Below are 19,095 nucleotides of genomic sequence, written 5' to 3'. Positions count from 1 at the left end.
CAGAGCTCACAGCTCTATTAATTACAGGCTTTGTGCTGAGAAAACAATATGGGCCCTATCTATGAAGTCATCCAGGGTTGAGCTCCACTTGAAGGGAAATTTATCTGAAAGCCAATTAAGGCTGAGCTGCATTTGTGAACGTTCAGCTTCCTCAGGGCATAAGCTTCTTCTTCTTCTTCTTCTTCTTCTTCTTCTTCTTCTTCTTCTTCTTCTTCTTCTTCTTCTTCTTCTTCTTCTTCTTCTTCTTCTTCTTCTTCTTCTCCTTCTCCTTCTCCTTCTCCTTCTCCTTCTTCTTCTTCTTCTTTTTGGTGAGAGCTGATCTTTATTAATGCTCAAAATCTCCCAGGTGAACTAGGCATCCCACAGAAGCTGTGACTTGTGTCAAAAACTTAAAAAAAAGAAGAGAAAAGAAAGAGCAGCTTCCATGCAAAAGTATCGCATGGGGAGTCAAAGGGAGGCAGACGACAAAACCAGATCACACCCTGATAGTGTAAGATTTGCACCTTTGGGACACGTGCTATTTATTTAAAAGATGTATAAAGCCACCCATGTGGTAGCACGCAACTCTAGGTGACTGGATATCCGTGTGAAAAAGACAAACAATAAAACCGGTAAGAAGGAAAAAAAAGTAAATGAAATAAAAGTAAGAAAAGGTAAGCACCCAAGCCATAACTACAGGTAGTCCTTGACTTAACGACCATCATGGAGCCTGCCCATTACGGTTGTATGTCATGACAGTTGTAAAATGGGTCACCCCTATAAGCGACCCAATTTTATGACCTTTCCCCCCCCTTTTTTGGAGTGGTCATTAAGCAAACACTGTGATTGGTAAGTGAAACAATGGTTCGCGTTGGGTGTTTTTGCCGAAAACTGAAGGTCAATGTTGGACTTCGGCAAAAACATCATAAAATGCAGTCATATGACTGCAGGATGCTGCCAACAGTCATAAATGCGGGTCAGTTGCCAAGCACCAGAAATGCAGTCACGTGGCCATGGGGGGGGAGCATCAGAACTTCAGAACCATCGTCAGCATCCCCAGAGAGGTCTGTTAAACTCAGTGACTGATCATAAATAGAGGACTACTTGTATACCCTTTAATCTCTTCTAATCCCTGACTTCCAATTTTATTGCCCCAGTACCTTGTGGAAAAGTGTACTTTTTACCAATTTGCAGAAGGCTAAGAGGGTGGGTGTCTGCTCAGTGGTGGGATTCAAATATGTGAACAACCGATTCTCTGTGTGGATGCCGCTTCTGGAAGTCCATTCTGGGCCTGGGCAACAAAAAATCAGCTACCGGTTCTGCCGAAGTGGTGTGAACCAGCTGAATCCCACCATTGTGTCTGCTGGACCTGGAGAGGAAGATGTTCAATATCTATGGAGATTCTCAGTCATCCAGGTCATAGTTGTCCGAAAGATGCTTTTTCACAAGGCAACTGGACTTTCTTGTTTTTCTTTGAAGACGTTTTGCTTCTCATACAAGAAGCTTCTTCAGCTCTGACTAGACGGTGGGGAATGGAAGGATTTATATTCTTCGCATCCAGTTGGTCATTTGCATTATTTAAAGAGTGGCATTGAGGCCACTGGGAGGTTTATCTGTGTCCTCAGGGTCACCTGAGTGGTGCAAATGAATGTGGAGTCTTCTTGGAGCTGCTGAAAGGACTGTTTTGTAGACTGGAGAAAGATGATGTCATATCCCTCCCCCTGTGTTGAGAGAGGGCTGTTCAGTTTTGACATACAGTAGATGGCCTCTTTGACCCCTCTTTCAAACCAGTGGTCCTCTCTGTCCAAAATGTGGACTTTGCTGTCTTTGAAAGAGTGACCTTTGTCTTTTAAATGCAGATGGACAGCTGAATCTTGTCCTAGGAGAACAAACCCATCAGGGGAAGATTCAGTAGTCCATTCCCCACCATCCAGTCAGAACTGAAGAAGCTTCTTGGATGAGGAGCGAAATGTCTTCAAAGAAAAACAAAGTCCAGTTGCCTCCTGAAAAAGCACCTTTGGGACAAGGTGTTCAATAGAACAGGGGTCACTATGGAAAAGCCATAATTCGTAGGTTCTATTAGAGGGCAACTTTTAAAGGAAGGGACTTGGAGTGTGCCCACTCAGCCAGATCTAGTGGAACGGGCAGATGTCCTCAGAGAGAGATGGTCCTGCAGATAACGTGGCCCTCTTCCATGTGGGGCTTTAATACAAGTAGTCCTTGACTTACAACAGTTCATTTAGTGACCATTCAAATTTACAATGTCACTGAAAAAGCAATGTATGACCATTTGTCACACCTATGGCTGTTGCATCATCCCCATAGTAATGTGATCAAAATTCAGACATTTGACAGCTGACTCATATTTATGACAATTGCAATGTCCCAGAGTCATGTGATCACCTTTTGAGACCTTCCGACAGTCAAAGTCAATGGGGAAGCCTGATTCACTTCACAACCGTGTTACTAACTTAGTAACTGCAGTGATTCACTTAACAACGGTGCCAAGAAAGGTTGTAAAATGGGGCAAAACTCACTTAGCAAATGTCTCACTTACCGACAGAAATTTGGGGCTCAGCCATAGCCGTGCGTCAAGGACTACCTGAATTAGTAAGTAGTGATTCCACATACCAGTGTTCTTCAACCTCAGTAACTTTTAAGATGGATGGACTTCAAGTCCCAGAATTCCCCAGCCAGCATGGGAGTTCTGGAAGTTGAAGTCCAGACATGTTCAAGCTGAGGAACAGTGAACCCAACCGCTTTTTAGCCTACATCAGAACTGCAAGGCCATTTTAGAACCCCCCTAACGTTGCTTCTAGGATCGAACACGGGCTGCCTTGTTGGACAACTTGCACGATGAACTCCACGTCCACACACAGCTGATGTTGGGCCTGGGATCTGAGGAAGACAAACTGGAGAATGGTGGACATGGTGGATTCTTGGAATCGTTTAAGGTAAAAAAAGAAAATGTTCTTGAATTTTTGTAACGTAGAGAAGCAGAGACATGGTTTTACTGCAAAGTGCCCAAAATTAAATACCAATGATACTTTTGACCGCTAGGCTCTTTCAATACATTGCATCATTCCATCAGTCATTGCCCATCACCCAAAGGCTTGTCAGAAGCATAAGCTAAGGACCGAAGGCTTAGTGTTTTTTCTTCCCCCTTGCTTCTAATGTTATACAGAATTGGACTTTTTTTTTTACTCTTCTGGCATTGCAGGAGATCCCAGGGCTGACGAGGAAAACAACTGCCAGAAAAATGGTGCAGCTGCCCTTGTACCTTTGGGCAGCCTTGTTGGTCTGCTTAATTGCTTATTTACTTCTCAGTGTGTTGCCTGGGTAAATGGATAAAGGAAATGGAAAAAAGGAAAAGAGACTGGAGTTGCTGCCTACAAAATGCATCAAGAAATCACAGATGTTCTTTTTCACTTTGTTAACACTTGCACAGTCTGGGGGATAAAAAAAAAATCAAAATCCTTTCCAATATGATCAAAGGGGGGGGGAGGGTAGCCTATTTTTTCAGTTAGGTTTTTCAGATGGTTTGGTTTCTGATTTTTTAAAATAGATTTGGCCTCCAAGAAAATGGCTGGGGATGCATTTCGTTTAGAACAGACATGTCAAACACAAGGCCCGGGGGCCGGATTCGGCACGCGAAGTGGCTTCATGTGGCCCGCGAAGCCATCCTGGAAACAGGGAGGGAACGGCCTACACTGCCTTGGCCCTGGCCCAGAGACCCTCCTCCTGCCAGAGACCCTCAGATCTGTCCCACTCCTGCCCAGGCCCCCATAGGCACCCTTGATACAAACTATGTAGAGCTGGCTACGCCCACCCAGTAGGCCATACGTACTCTAGCCACGCCCACCCAGTAGGCCCCGCCCACCCTGGCCATACCCACCCGGCCCCTTGAGGGCAACCGCAATGCTGATGCGACCCTCAATGAAATTGAGTTTGACACCCCTGGTTTAGAAGGCATTCTACCTATTTTGGTCCCTGTTTTGGCTCAAGAATTGGGCTGCCAAGAGATCAAACCAGTCACTCCTAAAGGAAAGCAGCCCTGCATGTTCTTTGGAAGGAGAATTACTGAAGCTGAAGCCCAAGTGCTTTGGCCACCAAATGAGAAGAGAGGACTCATTGGAAAAGACCCTGATGTTGGGAAAGGTGGAAGGCAAAAGGAGGAAGGGAGGGCAAAGGATGAGATGGTTAGACAGTGTCATTGATGCAACGAACATGAATTTAGGCAAATTCTGGGAGACAGTGAAGGACGGAGGGGCTGTTATCCATGGGGTCATGAAAAGTCAGACATGACTTCGTAAATAGAACAACAACAAAAGCAAAGAGAATAAATGTTGCAACTCTTTACCCATTTACATGAGAATAAGCATCACATAACTTGTTACTATTTACTGAGTTAGAATTTTCATTCCTCCCCTTTTCCAATGTGTTGTTAGTGGGTGCCTGTCTCAGAATGGTGGGAAACGGCATGACCTGGATTTATTAGGATTGGTCCAACCTGGACTCAGCAGACAAGCATAAACAGTTTGGGCTGCATGCAGTCAAGGGCCTGCCAGTTGCTGACCTGCAGAATATGGGGGGAAAATGGTATAGTGCAGGGGAAGGCAACCTTGGCTCTTTTATGACTCGTGGACTTCAACTCCCAGAATTGGAGTTGAAGTCCATGAGTCATAAAAGAGCCAAGGTTGCCTACCCCTGTTATAGTGGTTGCATATGGCTGTGGTGTCCTAGTGATTAAGATAATGGCCTTGTTGACTGGAAGGTCAGCAGTTCGAGACACAAACAACGCATGACAGGGTGAGCTCCCATCCTTACCCCAGGTCCTGCTAACCTAGCAGTTTGAAATCATGCAAGTGTGAGTAGATAAATGGGTACCACTTTGGTGGGAACTTAACAGTTTTCCGTGCCCCATGGCATATAGTCTTGCTGGCCACATGACCACAGAAGCAACTTTGGACAAAGCTGGAAACAAGAGACATGCACCGCCCCCTAGAGTTGGACATGATGGGACGGGGAAACCTTTACCTTTAGCAGACGGTTGGATTTGGGGCGATATGGTACCATAGGTCCGCATCTCAAAACAATTTGCTCTGATGCAAATTGAGCAGGACTGGTGTTCATTTATTTTGAAGTAGGCACCAATCTATTATCAACAAAACAGTTTCTCATTCTGGTAAGAAGATTGAAAGCAGAATTCACAATTATCTCAAGGCATCGTGAGACAGTCATCTTATTGTCCATGACTGATGACATTCCAGCATCCGTAGAATGAAATGTTTGTAGAGATTCCAAGCAAACTTCTAAAACTTTTGCATTAAAGCGATATCCCAGTTTCTTTATGCTGAAGACTAATCAACCATAAATTTGCAGAATTTAAAAAGGGGAATATTGTTTTTCTGTCTCCCAATTTGTTTTGGGAACAATACTGTGTATGTGTTGGTGTGGGCATCTGTGGTGATTTATGAGATATTCTCTTGTATTTGTCATTTGGGGGAAAATGGGATCATTTCTTACCTTGATAACCCCAATGTGAGAGAGTATGTGCCTGTTGATTAATGTATTGTGACTTTTGGGGGAAAAATGCACAAAAGCTTGAGTTGAGGCCCTCAGGACTTCTTGTGTGGAAGGGTAGAGTTTCAGCACAACCCACAGAGCAAAAGAACTGTACTTTGCAGTGTTGTATTTCATAAAGCAGCCATTGACACCAGTCAGGCATCCATTAAAGCAGGGTCTTCAAACTTGGCCCTATGACTTGTGGACTTCAACTCAATTCCTGACGAATTCTGGAAGTAGAAGTCCACAAGTCATAAAAGGGCCAGGTTTGAAGACCCCTGCATTAAAGTGATTCCTCTACAAAGCAGCAGGACTATGTTCATAGCCAGGACTTTATGGACTTCAAAATGTGTTAAGCTAACCCTGTTGTATTTCATGGGCCACTCATGGATCACTCTGCTCAGTCTGTTGTATAGGATCCTTGACATCTCCCCTGTCCCAGTTCCTTCTTCCTGGCCCTAATTCCTGCCAAAGAATACCCAATGCTCACACAGTCTTCAAGTACAATACAGTGGATGCAACCACTCCTAACAGCTGGATGCAGGCATATACATAGAATGAAGGTTACTGCTAAGCTTGTAAGCCGCCCTGAGTCTTCGGAGAAGGGCGGGATATAAATGGAATTAAAAAAAAAACTTCCGGGGAAGATGGCAGATTAAAGACAACTTCGTGAAAAGTGGAGTCAATATTTGCAGTCACAAACAGGGAGCCGATGAGCAGATGAGCTCCTTCAATCCTCTCTGGTCAAAAGAGAGGGTGTGAGATCATCCAAGCTGATCTCCTCAGTTGCTTCTCTCAAGAAGACTCCAATGGGAGGGAGAATTGGAAGATGAGGGAATTCACCATAATTGCTCCAACCGCAAACAGAGCCTTTTCAAAGGATACTAACTTTGCATATCTCTTTCAGAAATTGCCTATGAACTGTTTCAAAGAGGTTAGACACTTACAAAGTGAGAAGATTGCAAACATTGGATGAATGCCTTCAATCCTTAAGAACAGAACAGAACAGAATAACAGAGTTGGAAGGGATCTTGGAGATCTTCTAGTCCAGCCCTCTTCTCAGGCAGGAAACCCTATACCATTTCAGACAAATGGTTGTCTCTTTTTAAAAACCTCCAGTAATGGAGTACCCACAACTCCTAGAAGCAAGTTGTTCACTGATTAATGGTTCTAACTAACAGGAAATTTCTCCTTAGTCCTAGGTTGGTTCTCTCCTTCAGGTGCTTTGGAGAATAGGTTGTCCCCCTCTTCTTTGTGAAAATGATGTATCTTTATAATTTTTAATAACTATAGCAAAAAGCAAGACACAGTTTTGGCTACAAAAAGTTTTAAATGGACTAGGGGTTTAAAAATGTTGGAATATTGGATTTTGAATATTAAGACTTTGAAATTCTTAAAGGACAAATTCATGTTTCTGGGAAAGAAAAAATGTGTCTTATATTGGAGACGTAACAAGACAAGTAACTTATTATAGCTTTCAAAGATATCTTTGATGAATTGCATTGGGGATTGTGCCAGGACTTTGAACCAATTATATCAGCTATGTTGCATCTTCTTTCTTGGGAACAGTCTGTTCCCAAAAGATGCACAGAAAAAAATATGCAACAAAATCTATCCAAGAACAAGATAAATATTTGAATGAGAATATGTTATCAGATATAAAGAAAAAAATTGAATGAGGCTTTAAAAATTAAGAAGGACATAAAATGACATCCGAGAGCAATTGGAACAATTTCTTTTTGCTGGACTTGCAAAAAGAGGCTGTTTAATACATTGAAGAAATTTGTATCAAAGATACAACAACCATCTAAATGAACTAAAAAGAAAGATTGTTTTACCTTACGAAAAGAATACAAAGTTGGTTTATTTGATCAAGAATGAATCTGGATTGGTTGGTACCTGGAGTGGAAAAAGATTGTTTATTTAATTTGCTTATTTTGAATATGGTGTTTTAAGCTTTCTCTTAAAGGTAAAGGTAAAGGTTCCCCCGCACATGCGTGCTAGTCGTTTCCGACTCTAGGGGCCGGTGCTCATCTCCGTTTCAAAGCCGAAGAGCCAGCGCTTGTCCGAGGACGTCTCCGTGGTCATGTGGCCGGCATGACTAGACGCCAAAGGCGCACGGAACGCTGTTACCTTCCCACCATAGTGGTCCCTATTTTTCTACTTGCATTTTTACGTGCTTTCGAACTGCTAGGTGGGCAGAAGCTGGGACGAGTAACAGGCGCTCACTCTGCTACGCGGCACTCGGGATTCGACCCGCCAAGCTTTCTCTTACACTACAGCATTTAAACTGGCTGTGTATAAGGAGGTTTTGTGAACTTCTTTTAAAAGGTAAAATTATCCCTCTTTGCTATATTAAATTTTTAGTTTTTTGCATTATGTTACACTATTGGGATTGCTATATATTTACTAAATCTGGATTTGTTTATAGTTAACATGGTGTATAAGCTCTTTCCCTACAGTTACTATAGAACGGGGGGTCAAACTGCCGGCCCGCAGGCCGGATGCATCCTAGCGAAACCACACCCACCCCATTGCTGGCAATGGAAAAAAAGTTGCAATACGTCGTGACACGTCACGTGATGTTGCGAGTTTGACACCCCTGCTCTAGAAATAAGGGATATTTGTGGGGGTCTTTTTTAAAGGAGAAGTTGTCCTTCTTTATTATATAAAACTTTAACTTTTGTTTATACTGGGATACCGAGTGTCAGAATCCATTTCTATCACATTCATAAATGCATGTTTAAAACATTATCCCCCCCCCATGGATTCTGCCATCTCCTGAGGAAGGAGGAACGCATGTGGATTCAGCCTGCCTTAGGTTATTTCAGAGACCAAAGGAAACCTTTTGAACTGGGGGAAGAAAAGGGAGGGTTAGAGCAGAGGGCATCTGGCGTGTGTCTTCATTTAAATCTATAGAGGAAGAAGGCAATAACCATAAAGATTCAAAGTTCCTTTTTTTCCCCACAAAAGGGATGACACGAAGTAAAATGATGGGGGCTGACCAAATGGGGTTGAGGGAAGGGGGGTTGAACCGGGAACCCTTTATAAAGTTTCAATTTGTAAAACAACACTAAGTCCTGTCTTGTATTTCCACAACCAAGCATGTCTTAGTAAAAATTCCTTTTGGACTAGAACTGACTCCAAGAGTTTTTGTTTCCTAAGACGTGGATTGGGGTGGGTCCTGACACTGAGACCACTTTATGCCTTTTAAATAGAGTGTTTGCTAAGAATTGAGATGTGCAATGTTGAGTTTTATATATACTGTACATTAATTAATTTTGTTATGTTAAAGCTGTCTTTGGACTTTTTTGATAGCAGCTGATTGGAGAAGATGTTACTTATTAGATTATCGTAAAGAGATGAAGTATTATGGCAGGGATCTTCAAACCTGGCCCTTTTATGACTTGTGGACTTCAACTCCCAGAATTCCTCAGGAATTCTGGCTGAGGAATTCTGGGAGTTAAAGTCCACAAGTCATAAAAGGGCCAAATTTGAAGACCCCTGTGTTAAGGGATGAGGAGTTTTAAAGTTGTTAATTAAGTGGAAGTGAAGAGAGTATGAAATTGTTTATACTTGCACTCCATTTTTCTTTTCTTTGTAAAGGTTGTCTGATCTTTTACTGTTGTAACTCAAACTTTTAATAAAACGATTACAAAAAACCACTCATAGATGTCATGTAACCACAAACTTTGATCTGCACAAGAAGTGACTTGAAACTGGAAGATGAGGTTGTTGAATACTCAGGTCCCCTGTTAGTTGAGCAAATGAGCTCACTTTTTCTTTAAAATTTGTGGAGAGATGTGGTGCCATTGAGCCAAAAACAGAGGCTACTTCTATGTATAGCAAGCAATGGCAGCTCTTTGTCAGTGTCGTCATTGCATGAAGGTCCAGTTGACCACAGAGCTCACTTGATATAAATCACTGTCTTTCACTTTAACTCCTTATATTTTCTCCATATCCTTTAGCTCAACTGACAGGTCACAAGCATAGAGAGGAGATATGGATGAAACAGGAGAGAGTAGCTCCACAATAATTGCAACACATCTTCCACACCTATCTCCTGGGTAATTTAATAACTTCAGCGTGTGGATTTAGACACACAGTAGTAACTGTGGGAGGGGAGTCCTAGTGGACAATCACTTAAATATGAGCTAGCGGTGTGCTGCAGCTGTCAAAAAAGCCAACACAGTGCTAGGCTGCATTAACAGAGGGATAGAATCAAGATCACATGAAATGTTAATACCACTTTACAGTGCCTTGGTGAGGCCAGACTTGAAGTACTGCATCACCACTATGTAAAAAAGATGTTGGGACTCTAGAAAGAGTGCACAGAACAGCAACAAAGATGATCAGGGGAATGGAGGCTAAAACATATTAGGAACGGTTGCTGGAACTGGGTATGTCTAGTTTGATGAAGGGCAAGGGGGGACATGATAGCAGTCTTCCAATATCTCAGGGGCTGCCACAAAGAAGAGGGAGTCAAGCTATTCTCCAAAGGGCCTGAGGGCAGGACAAGAAGCAATGGATGGAAACTAATCAAGGAGAGAAGCAACCTAGAACTAAGGAGACATTTCCTGACAGTTAGAACAATTAATCAGTAGAACAACCTCCCTCCAGAAGCTGTAAAAGCTCCAACACTGGAAGTTTTTAAGAAGAGATTCAACAAACGTTTGTTTCCTTCCTGAGCAGGGGGTTGGACTAGAAGACCTCCAAGGTCCCTTCCAACTCTGCTATTCTATTCTATTCTATTCTATTCTATTCTATTCTATTCTATTCTATTCTATTCTATTCTATTCTATTCTATTCTATTCTATTCTATTCTATTCTATTCTATTATCAAACTGGATCCCTTGAGATAATACAAGCTGTCGAGTCTAAAGATTTAGCACTATTTCAGAAGAACAGTAGGCCCACATTTAGAAATAGTCCAACTGATAAGTATGGAACTTTTCTGTGCTTGCAATCTGCTGGTCAAAGGTGGACAACATGTTTGATGGTTACATGAGCCATTGAACTATCAGCCTACCAGTTCGATCTCACCAGCCATGATGGAGACTGTCCATGTACAGAGAAATTAAGATGTTTTTATCGTATCTTCTGGCAGCCAGTTGGGGTTCATGGATGTGCTCTGCAGTTCATGGATGCTGTCTGACTCCACTTCTGCAATCAGAGCACACAGTGAAAACGCCTTAATCTCACAACACATGAACAGACTCAACCATAATTTCAACTGGGAAACATTCCCCAGTCCAAAATGCTTGGGGAATTCCTGGAAGCTTGGCATTCAGACAAATCAGCCATCAATAGACAAATAGCAATAGAGAGAATTTTTATAAAATGTTTTATAGATGGCACTTAGATCCTAAAAAATTAGCAAGTATGTATCCGAACTGCCAGCCCAAATGTTGGAGGTGTGGTTGTGAGGATGCAACGTATTTTCATATATGGTGGACTTGTAAAAAGGTTAAAGCCTTTTGGATTAAAATTTGGTGGAATATGCAAAAGATATTTGAGAGAAGGATAAAGTTTTCTCCGCAATTGTTTTTATTGGGTATTATTACAGATACTACTGTTATAGATACTAAGTTGATGTTGAATTTAATCACGGCAGCGAGACTTTTAGTAGCGCAATATTGGAAGAAGGAAGAACTGCCAACTATAGAAGAGTGGACTTTAAAAGTTTCTAATCTGGCGGAAATGGCAAAGATTTCAGCGTATTTGAAAGACCAAACGCAACAGAGATACATTGTGGAATGGAGGAGATGGATTGTATATATTCAGAATAAATATGGGACTAAAAAGTTTCACTCAGCATTTGAATAAGTAGTGGATTTATATGATGTATAACTAGTTAGTAGTTATCTTATTAATATTTTGACCATGGAGAGTTAAAGTGCGATAGAATTTAATGTTTTATTGTTATTAGCATATTTTAGATTATGCTTGTTTGTATTTTTATACCCTGTATTCAGCTCTGGGAAGTTGGGGAGGGGGGAGGGGAGGGGAGAGGGGGTTGGGGAGAGGGGAGGGGGAGGAGAGGGTCTTTTTTTGTATTTAAAAATGTACTGTAAAACTTTTCAATAAAAAATAGACAAATAGCAATAAACCATATTTATAAACCATTCAAAACAAAAAGTTAAGAAGGAAATGAAAAGAGCAGAATACAGGTAGTCCTTGACTTACAACCATTTGTTTCGTAGTCCTTGACTTACAACCATTCATTTAGTGACCAGTCAAAGTTACAATAACGCTGAAAAAAAAGTGACTTATAGCCAGTCCTTGCACTTTAGATCATTGCAGCATCCCCACAGTCAACATCACAGTTTTGGCGCTTGGTAACCAGCATGTATTCGTGACAGCTGCACCCTCTTGGGCTCATGTGATCACCATCTGTAACCATCCCAACCAGCTTCCCACAAGCAAAATAATGGGGGAAGCCAGACTTGCTTAACAACCGCACGATTCACTTAACAACTGCAGTGGTGCGTTCAACACCTGTGGCAAAAAAGATTATAAAATGGAACAACTCACCAAACTGCCTTGCTTAGCAATGGAAATTATGGGCTGTATTTTGGTTAAGTCCAGGACTACCTGTGTGTATATCCCTTCCGACAGTCAACATCCATATAAGCAACCAGACAAACAAGCAGAAAACAACACCCCAATCAAGGAACTATCCAGGAGAAAATGACAACCCCACAGGTTGTCAGGGCAAGCTACTATATATAAGGAGGGAGTGAACTCCACACTGACTCACACTAAGTTACCTAGTTGGACTGTGTAGTGCCTGCAAGCAAACAACCATGCTCAGAGAGCACCAAGGACTGCACAGTTCAAATCAGAACCACAAATATTCCCTTGTATTATAATAAATAATTATCAGGCTTGGTTTCTGGTGAAAATTTAAGGACTTCGTATTAACTGTCTAGGTCAGGGGTAGGCAAACTTGGCTCTTTTATGACTCATGGACTGGGAGTTGAAGTCCATGAGTCATAAAAGAGCCACGGTTGCCTACCCCTGGTCTAGGTTCTCCAGACCTTAGGGCCATTTTTTTCCCTTCAACCTCAGTAACTTTTAAGAAGTGTAGAACTCCCAGAATTCCCCAGCCAGGTAGAAGTTGAAGTTCACATATCATAAAGCATGCTAGTCGATGAATTTTGGGAGCTGACATCTACACATGTTAAAGTTGCTAAGGTTGAGGATGTCTTACTGGCTCGGGATGCCTTCAGTGTCTAGTACAGACATGTCAAATGTGCGATGTCACGTGATGTCGCACAAAGTATCGGGAGAGTTTTGCCATTGCCAGCAACAGGGTGGGCGCAGCTTCCGCGTGACGCATCTGGCCCACAGGCCGGAAGTTTGACACCCCTGGTCTAGTGTATCAGACAATGCAGCAGGTAGCATGCATAGTTGAAAAAAAAACAACCCAATAAATCAATGAGGAGGACCACATCTATCATTCTGAACCTGTTGGGATCTGCCAGAGAGGTTCTTCTGAAGGTGCTTACCTTCTCAAAAATCTGTTTACAGTATGAAGATAACTGGACAGCACCACCATCATCTGTATCTTGTTCCAGCTATGAAACACCTGTCCGTGGAAGCTGGATTTGGGTCCCACCCAGGTTGACTTTGGAAGGCCTGTCTTTTGAACCAGCTCTTTTAACCATTCATGCGATTCAGTTATTTTTTCTTTGGCTTAGTAGACAAGCCTCCTTACTCTGTAGAAAGGCAGATTACGGATCAAAGAGGCAAAGACTCTGATGGAATATGCACATGATGGAGCAGTGGGGGAGTTTTGGCAACACAGATCTTTCCCGGAGAGAGGCCCTGATTAAGAGACTGTGCAGTCCCAAGCTGCATGGGGAAGGAGAGAAGACGTTCAGCGATAGCCACACCCTAGAATCTCTCAGGATATACTGTATCTAGTAGGTTTGAAGGTTATAGCTTTAGTTTGGCAAGATTCTGTCCTTTGGGTATAAGCAAATAAAGGATTGGACTTGATTGGATTTTGCTGTATCGTCTTTGGGTTAAAGAATTGAAGGTTGGGAGAAATGCAATTAAACAATGAGAAACAAAGTAGGTAATTTGAATTGATGAATGTATCTGGAAATTTAAGAGGTTTGTAGGAGATGACCAGGTTTAGCCTGAGGGTGGGGTCAAACGCATCATCAGTCTGGAGTACCTGCACCTCCAAAAGAAATCTAAGTCCAGCCCCTTCCCCCTTGGAATCTGTTGACTCTTATCTGACACCAATTCACATTGACTGTTAGTAGATCAGATTCTTATATATAGGCTGCTTGGAATAAATTTGCCATGCTTTTGAACTCTATCCTGGCTCCTTGTTTCTTGTACCTGTCAAGGTTATTTACCTGTATTCTTATGTAATAAAAAAATGCCCTTCTTTATGCTTTTTGTCTAATAGGTATTTTCCGCTTGATCTGCTTTCTCTTTTTAAACAGGACCTTAGGAAAGTTTTGTTCCTATAGATCTATGTCAAACATTTTGGGCTCACTCTCCCTGTTGCATTTAGCTTCGGAGCACTCTCACTTTGAACTTAAGGCTTAATTGTATTGAAATGCACAGTGACAGTTTTCCATACGTTGTCCAGTGAATAGTTTCTGCATGGTTAATGTGGCATTCTTGCCGCCAATCAAAGTAGATTACAGAAGTGCATTGTGAGGCTTTCAAGTTAACTGGTCTACAATAGGTTCCAGCACTAAGCAGAATCTGGTTAGTACTTCACTGGGAGGCCATTAAGATCGTAGCTGAACTGGAAAGTATTTAGGAAGAAAACAATAGCAAAGTTTCTGTATTGTGCCAAATAATCCCACATGGCTGTTGTAACCAGTGACTGAGCTTGACAAGAGGGAGACTTTAACTTAAAACACTACAAGTCAGAAATCACTGGAAAACTTTGCATTGTAGTCCTGACTCCATTCAAGGCATTCCTCTCGAAGGGGAATGGAATATGAACCTTGCTTAATTCTGTATATGGGTCTTTATAGTACAAGATACTATGCAGATGCCTAGACTGGATTAATTCAATAACTAGGTCAAAAACATTGTGCAGATGCAGCCTGTATTTTGGTTATTGTTGTGGATCCGCTGGCTGAAGGTGGGGGGACCCTGCCAGTGGGAGTAAAGAAACATTCCAGCTTAGTGTCTGTTTGAGGGAGCAAACGTCTAGGATCAAACCTTTAGGTCTATATCTATCTGCCTTTTCCCAAGGGAAGACAGATAGTCTGGCGAGATTCTTGTAATATAGGTGATCAGCAACAAAATATCCATTCGGGCCTATCCATAAGTGGTTCTGGTGGCTTGCGCCTGACAGTGACCTCTTTTTAATATGAATAATCATGTTCTACTCTAGAATATTGGCCCAAGTTTCCTATTAGTATGAATACTAGCAAAAAGTGACAACAATAAGAAAAGCATGGTGTTGATGAGAAAGAGAGAGGTACCAAATTGTAGCTCAATTTGTAGGGTTTTGGTGCTCTCCGAGTGTGCTTATTTTCTGGCAGATATTTCATTGTCCAATCAGGTAAAATCATTAGTGAACTGCAGAAACATCTGCAAGAAAACAACCAAGCTCAGAGACCACCAAGGACCTTAAAGAAAGAGGGGAGGGAGGGAGAGATGGAGGGAGGGAGGGAGGGAGGCTGGTCAAGATCCTACTATGACCTTTGAAGGAATTTGAATCAAGACTTAAGGTTCAATTAGGTTGCATGGTTTGACTTTCAGCTAATCAGTCAATCTATAAATACAAGTCAGTGTATAAATGTACATAGGATTTGCAACAAAATGTCACAATATGGAGAGGTCTTATTTTGGGTTGCAAACATCCAATCATAGTCTCCTTCAGACTGAAAAATGTTTTCCTAATACTGCCTTCTTCTGCATGGATGGCGCCTTTTTATTTATGCAAGGATATCATTCAGAGGTGACTGTGCTTGGTCCAGCTATGCTTAGGTGTAATACAACAATGTCCAAAAAAATTTCCAGTCCTGATCTTGACCTTCCTCTTATTTCATCTGATAGAGAGCGATCCGAGTCCGCAGCCACTCCATGGAAACCGTGGTAGGAAGCCAGAAGAAGCACCAGCCTGGAGGAATCCCTGGGAGTTTGAGTGGAGGGATTGTGCACAACAGTGTTGAAATAACCAAGACCACCTTCTCTGTAAGTGCCATGCGATTCATAACAATTTAACTCAGTCTAAAAGAAGGGAAAGGGGCACAGTGGCTCAGTGGTTAAAGATGCTGAGTTTGTCAGCTGGAAAGTTGACAGCCCAGGTTCAAGACCCGGGTGCCAGGCAATGGGGTGAATTCCCACTCCTGTCCCAGCTCCTGGCAACCTAGTGGTTCAAAAATATGCAAATGCACCTAGATAAATAGGCACCACTTTGGTACCTTCCTTGGTGGCCTAGTGGTTAAGATGGCGGGATTGTGGACTGGCAGGCTGGCAGTTTGCTCGAGACTCAAGCGCCGCATGATGGGGTGAACTCCCATCCTTGATCCAGCTCCTGCCCACCTAGCAGTTTGAAAGCATGCAAGTAGATAAATTAGTACCACTTCGGTTTGAAGGTAACAGTATACTGTACGCCTTGGAATATATTCATGCTGGCCACATGATCACAGAAGGGTCTTCAGACAATGCTGGCTCCCTCAGCCAGGAAAAGGAGATGAGCACTGCCCCCCTAGAGTCAGACATGACTGGACAGGGGAATCCTTCACCGTTACTTTTAAAAGAAGGAATCTGCTCCTTGCATCCCTTCTTCATTAGAATCAAGAGGGGGAGGGTCTATTCTGTGAATTGGGGGCAAAAGAAATGGCTGTGCCTAGCATTGATTGGCTTGGATCTGTGACATTCCAAACTCCACTTCTTCCTTTGTTTTAAATCTTGATTCTTTTTTCGAAAGCAAATATCTTGATTGCTCAACTCTGTGAATTCTCCAATGCGTTCTCTTTCAGTATACATAAGCACAGTAGGATCCCAGCTCCAAAGTGCTTACAGACTGAATGGTGACATTTAATTATAGGAAGAAAGGGTATCAAAGAGGCCAAATTAAATGGAAGGAAGTATATTAGTAGACTTTAAGGAAATACAAAGTACAGGCAATCCTTGATTTACGACCACAGTTGAGCCCCCAATCTCCATTGCTAAACATTGTTAAGTGAGTTTTGCCCCATTTTAAGTGAATCGCCACAGTTGTTAAGTTAGTAACATGGTTGTTAAGTGAATATGGCTTCCTTATTGCTTGTCAGAAGGTCACAAAAGACGATCACAAAACACCAGGGCTACTGCAACCTTCATAAATACATGCTAGTTGCCAAGGGTCCAAATTTTGATCGTGTGACCATGGGGATGCTGCAGTGGTCATAAGTGTGAAAAACGGTCATGTCACTTTTTTAGTGCTGTTGTAACTTCGAACAGTCACTAAACAAATGGTTGTAATTTGAGGACTACATGTAGTGTAGTGGTTGAGGTGTTGAACTTGGATGAGTTATCTAGGTCAGGGGTTCCCAACCCCCGGTCCGTGGACAGGTACCGGGCTGCATGCTAGCAACCGGTACGCACAAACAAGCAAAGCCCCATCCATGAGATGCAGGCAGCACATAAAACCATGCACTCTTCAGTCCGTGTAAAGAAGACATGTCAAACTCGTGATGTCATGTGACATTGCGCAACATATCGGGACGGTTTTGCCATTGCCAGCAATGGGGTGGGCGCGGCTTCCACGTGACGCATCCAGCCCGTGGGCTGGCAATTTGACACCCCTGGTGTAAAACCTTTTCTCCACGGAACCGGTCCCTGGTGCCCAAAAGGTTGGGGACTTCTGATTTAGGTTCAAGCTGTCATTTAGTTATGGCAGCTTTGAATTGGTGACTCTCATTCTCGCTCAGCTTTCCTCACAAGGCTCTTGTGCTGTGGAATAGAATTAACAGAGTGTGTTTGCACAGAACTTAGGATCAATTGTTTCTTTCTTCAGCCTCCATTAGCAGCAGCAACAGCCAAGAATCAATCAAGGAGTCCTATAAAGAGACGATCAGGCTTATTTCCCCGTTTGCACACTGGATCCGAAAGCCAAGCAGAACCCCGGAGCCGATGGTAATTCAATAAATATGTGTTTGTGCATGGGGTGTCATGTATTAGGGCAAAGTTCCCTGACCTTTCTGGAGCTGGTGAGGAGGGGGGAAAGAGTGGATAATTTTGTGGGAGGGCAGGTGCATTTGCTTGCATGAGGTCCCATGACAACCATGGCGATGTGAGCGCGAGTGGGACCACAAGCGCCCATGACAATGCTCACAGTAGTGGGGCTGCAAACACCCCTAATGATGCTCACGCGAGTGGGGCCACGAACTCCCCTGATGCCCGTGGTGCTGCTTGCGCGAATGGGGCTGCACACGGGCGTGCAGACACACATGCACAATGGGACCACTCATGCAGCCCCATGGTGATTAGGCCACGGCCCAGTAGTGGGCTGTGCCTGACAGGTTGGGGACCCCTGTATTAGGGGTTTGGAACTCTTTAGCTTAGAGAAATGGCAGCTTTCGGGGAGAACGTGATTATGTTGTAAAGAATCATACACAACATGCTGAAAATGGACAAGGATAAAATTCTCGCTCCTGCCAAAGCGTAAGACAAGGGTCTTCCAATGAAGTTGATTAGAAAGAGATTTAAAACAGGCAACTGATAAACGTCTAGCATTCATTGACACAAGATGTGGTAATGGCTTCTAACCTGGATTCAATCCAAAGAGGAATGGATAAAGGACAGGATTCTTGAGGATAGGCCTATCAAGGTTCAGTGTTACCTCAGGCTTGGGGGCAGATACTGCTTGTGGACATGCCTTGGCCACTGAAGAAGGCGACGCATTGGACTAGAATTGTCAAGCACAGGAAATCAGGAGTCAATGCAGTTCAAATGAATATAGGTTTATTGCAAGCTAACACTCCCTACAAAAATCAGAAGTACTAACGGTCAAAGCAAATTGGCAGTAGATAAGAGTCAACGGAATTCGAGAGGGACTCTTTTGAGTGAGAAATGACTTGAGACTAATGACATGCTTGACCCCTCTCTCAGGTTCAGCCTGGTCATTCCCCCCTGGTCCTGGTCATTCCCCCAGTGGCCCAATCCACTGACTAGTCTAACACACTGGTGTATTCCAGTGGTTAAGACAGACCTGGGCATTTTGTGGCCCTCAGGCTTTGACTGTCCCTGACCAGCCTGTGTGAGGTCAATTGGAAATTAGAAATCAAATGTAAATAAGTGCACCACAGGGGGTGGTAGAAGAAACCAAGTTGGTTCCAGCTCTGCGCAATTGCCGTGCGCTCCTTCAGTTGGCTGGCAGCCACAGGAGTGCGAGGAGAGAAAATGCTTTTCTGCACTTGCACAGTGCTCATCTGTCTCCTGGAACGTCCTGAGGAGGCGATGGTAGTCATTTTGTGAGGAGCCCCAAGCTTGGCCATTGACAGCCTCCTCAGTTGAGTCATGGCCACATGGGCAGGGCATAGCCGGGAGCTGTCAGTTTGGCCCTCCACAATAATCCCA

The 19,095-nt window shown here is 43.0% G+C and overlaps 1 protein-coding gene across 2 annotated transcripts in view; it reads left to right on the top strand.

The window, feature by feature from the left end:
• RAP1GAP2 (RAP1 GTPase activating protein 2) overlaps positions 1–19,095 on the top strand; it is an 88,993-nt gene that overhangs the window by 52,539 nt on the left and 17,359 nt on the right. For both annotated transcript variants that reach the window (XM_083379720.1, XM_083379719.1), the window contains exons 15-17: positions 2,799–2,933; positions 15,586–15,723; positions 17,534–17,652. In XM_083379720.1, coding sequence (XP_083235846.1) covers positions 2,799–2,933; positions 15,586–15,723; positions 17,534–17,652 — 392 coding nt within the window. The remainder of the gene's footprint in view (positions 1–2,798; positions 2,934–15,585; positions 15,724–17,533; positions 17,653–19,095) is intronic.

Source organism: Vipera ursinii (assembly GCF_947247035.1).
Source record: "Vipera ursinii genome assembly, chromosome: 1".
NCBI lineage: Eukaryota > Metazoa > Chordata > Lepidosauria > Squamata > Viperidae > Vipera > Vipera ursinii.
The sequence above is the reverse complement of the archived record's forward strand: the minus strand, read 5'-3'. Positions and strand labels throughout refer to the sequence as shown.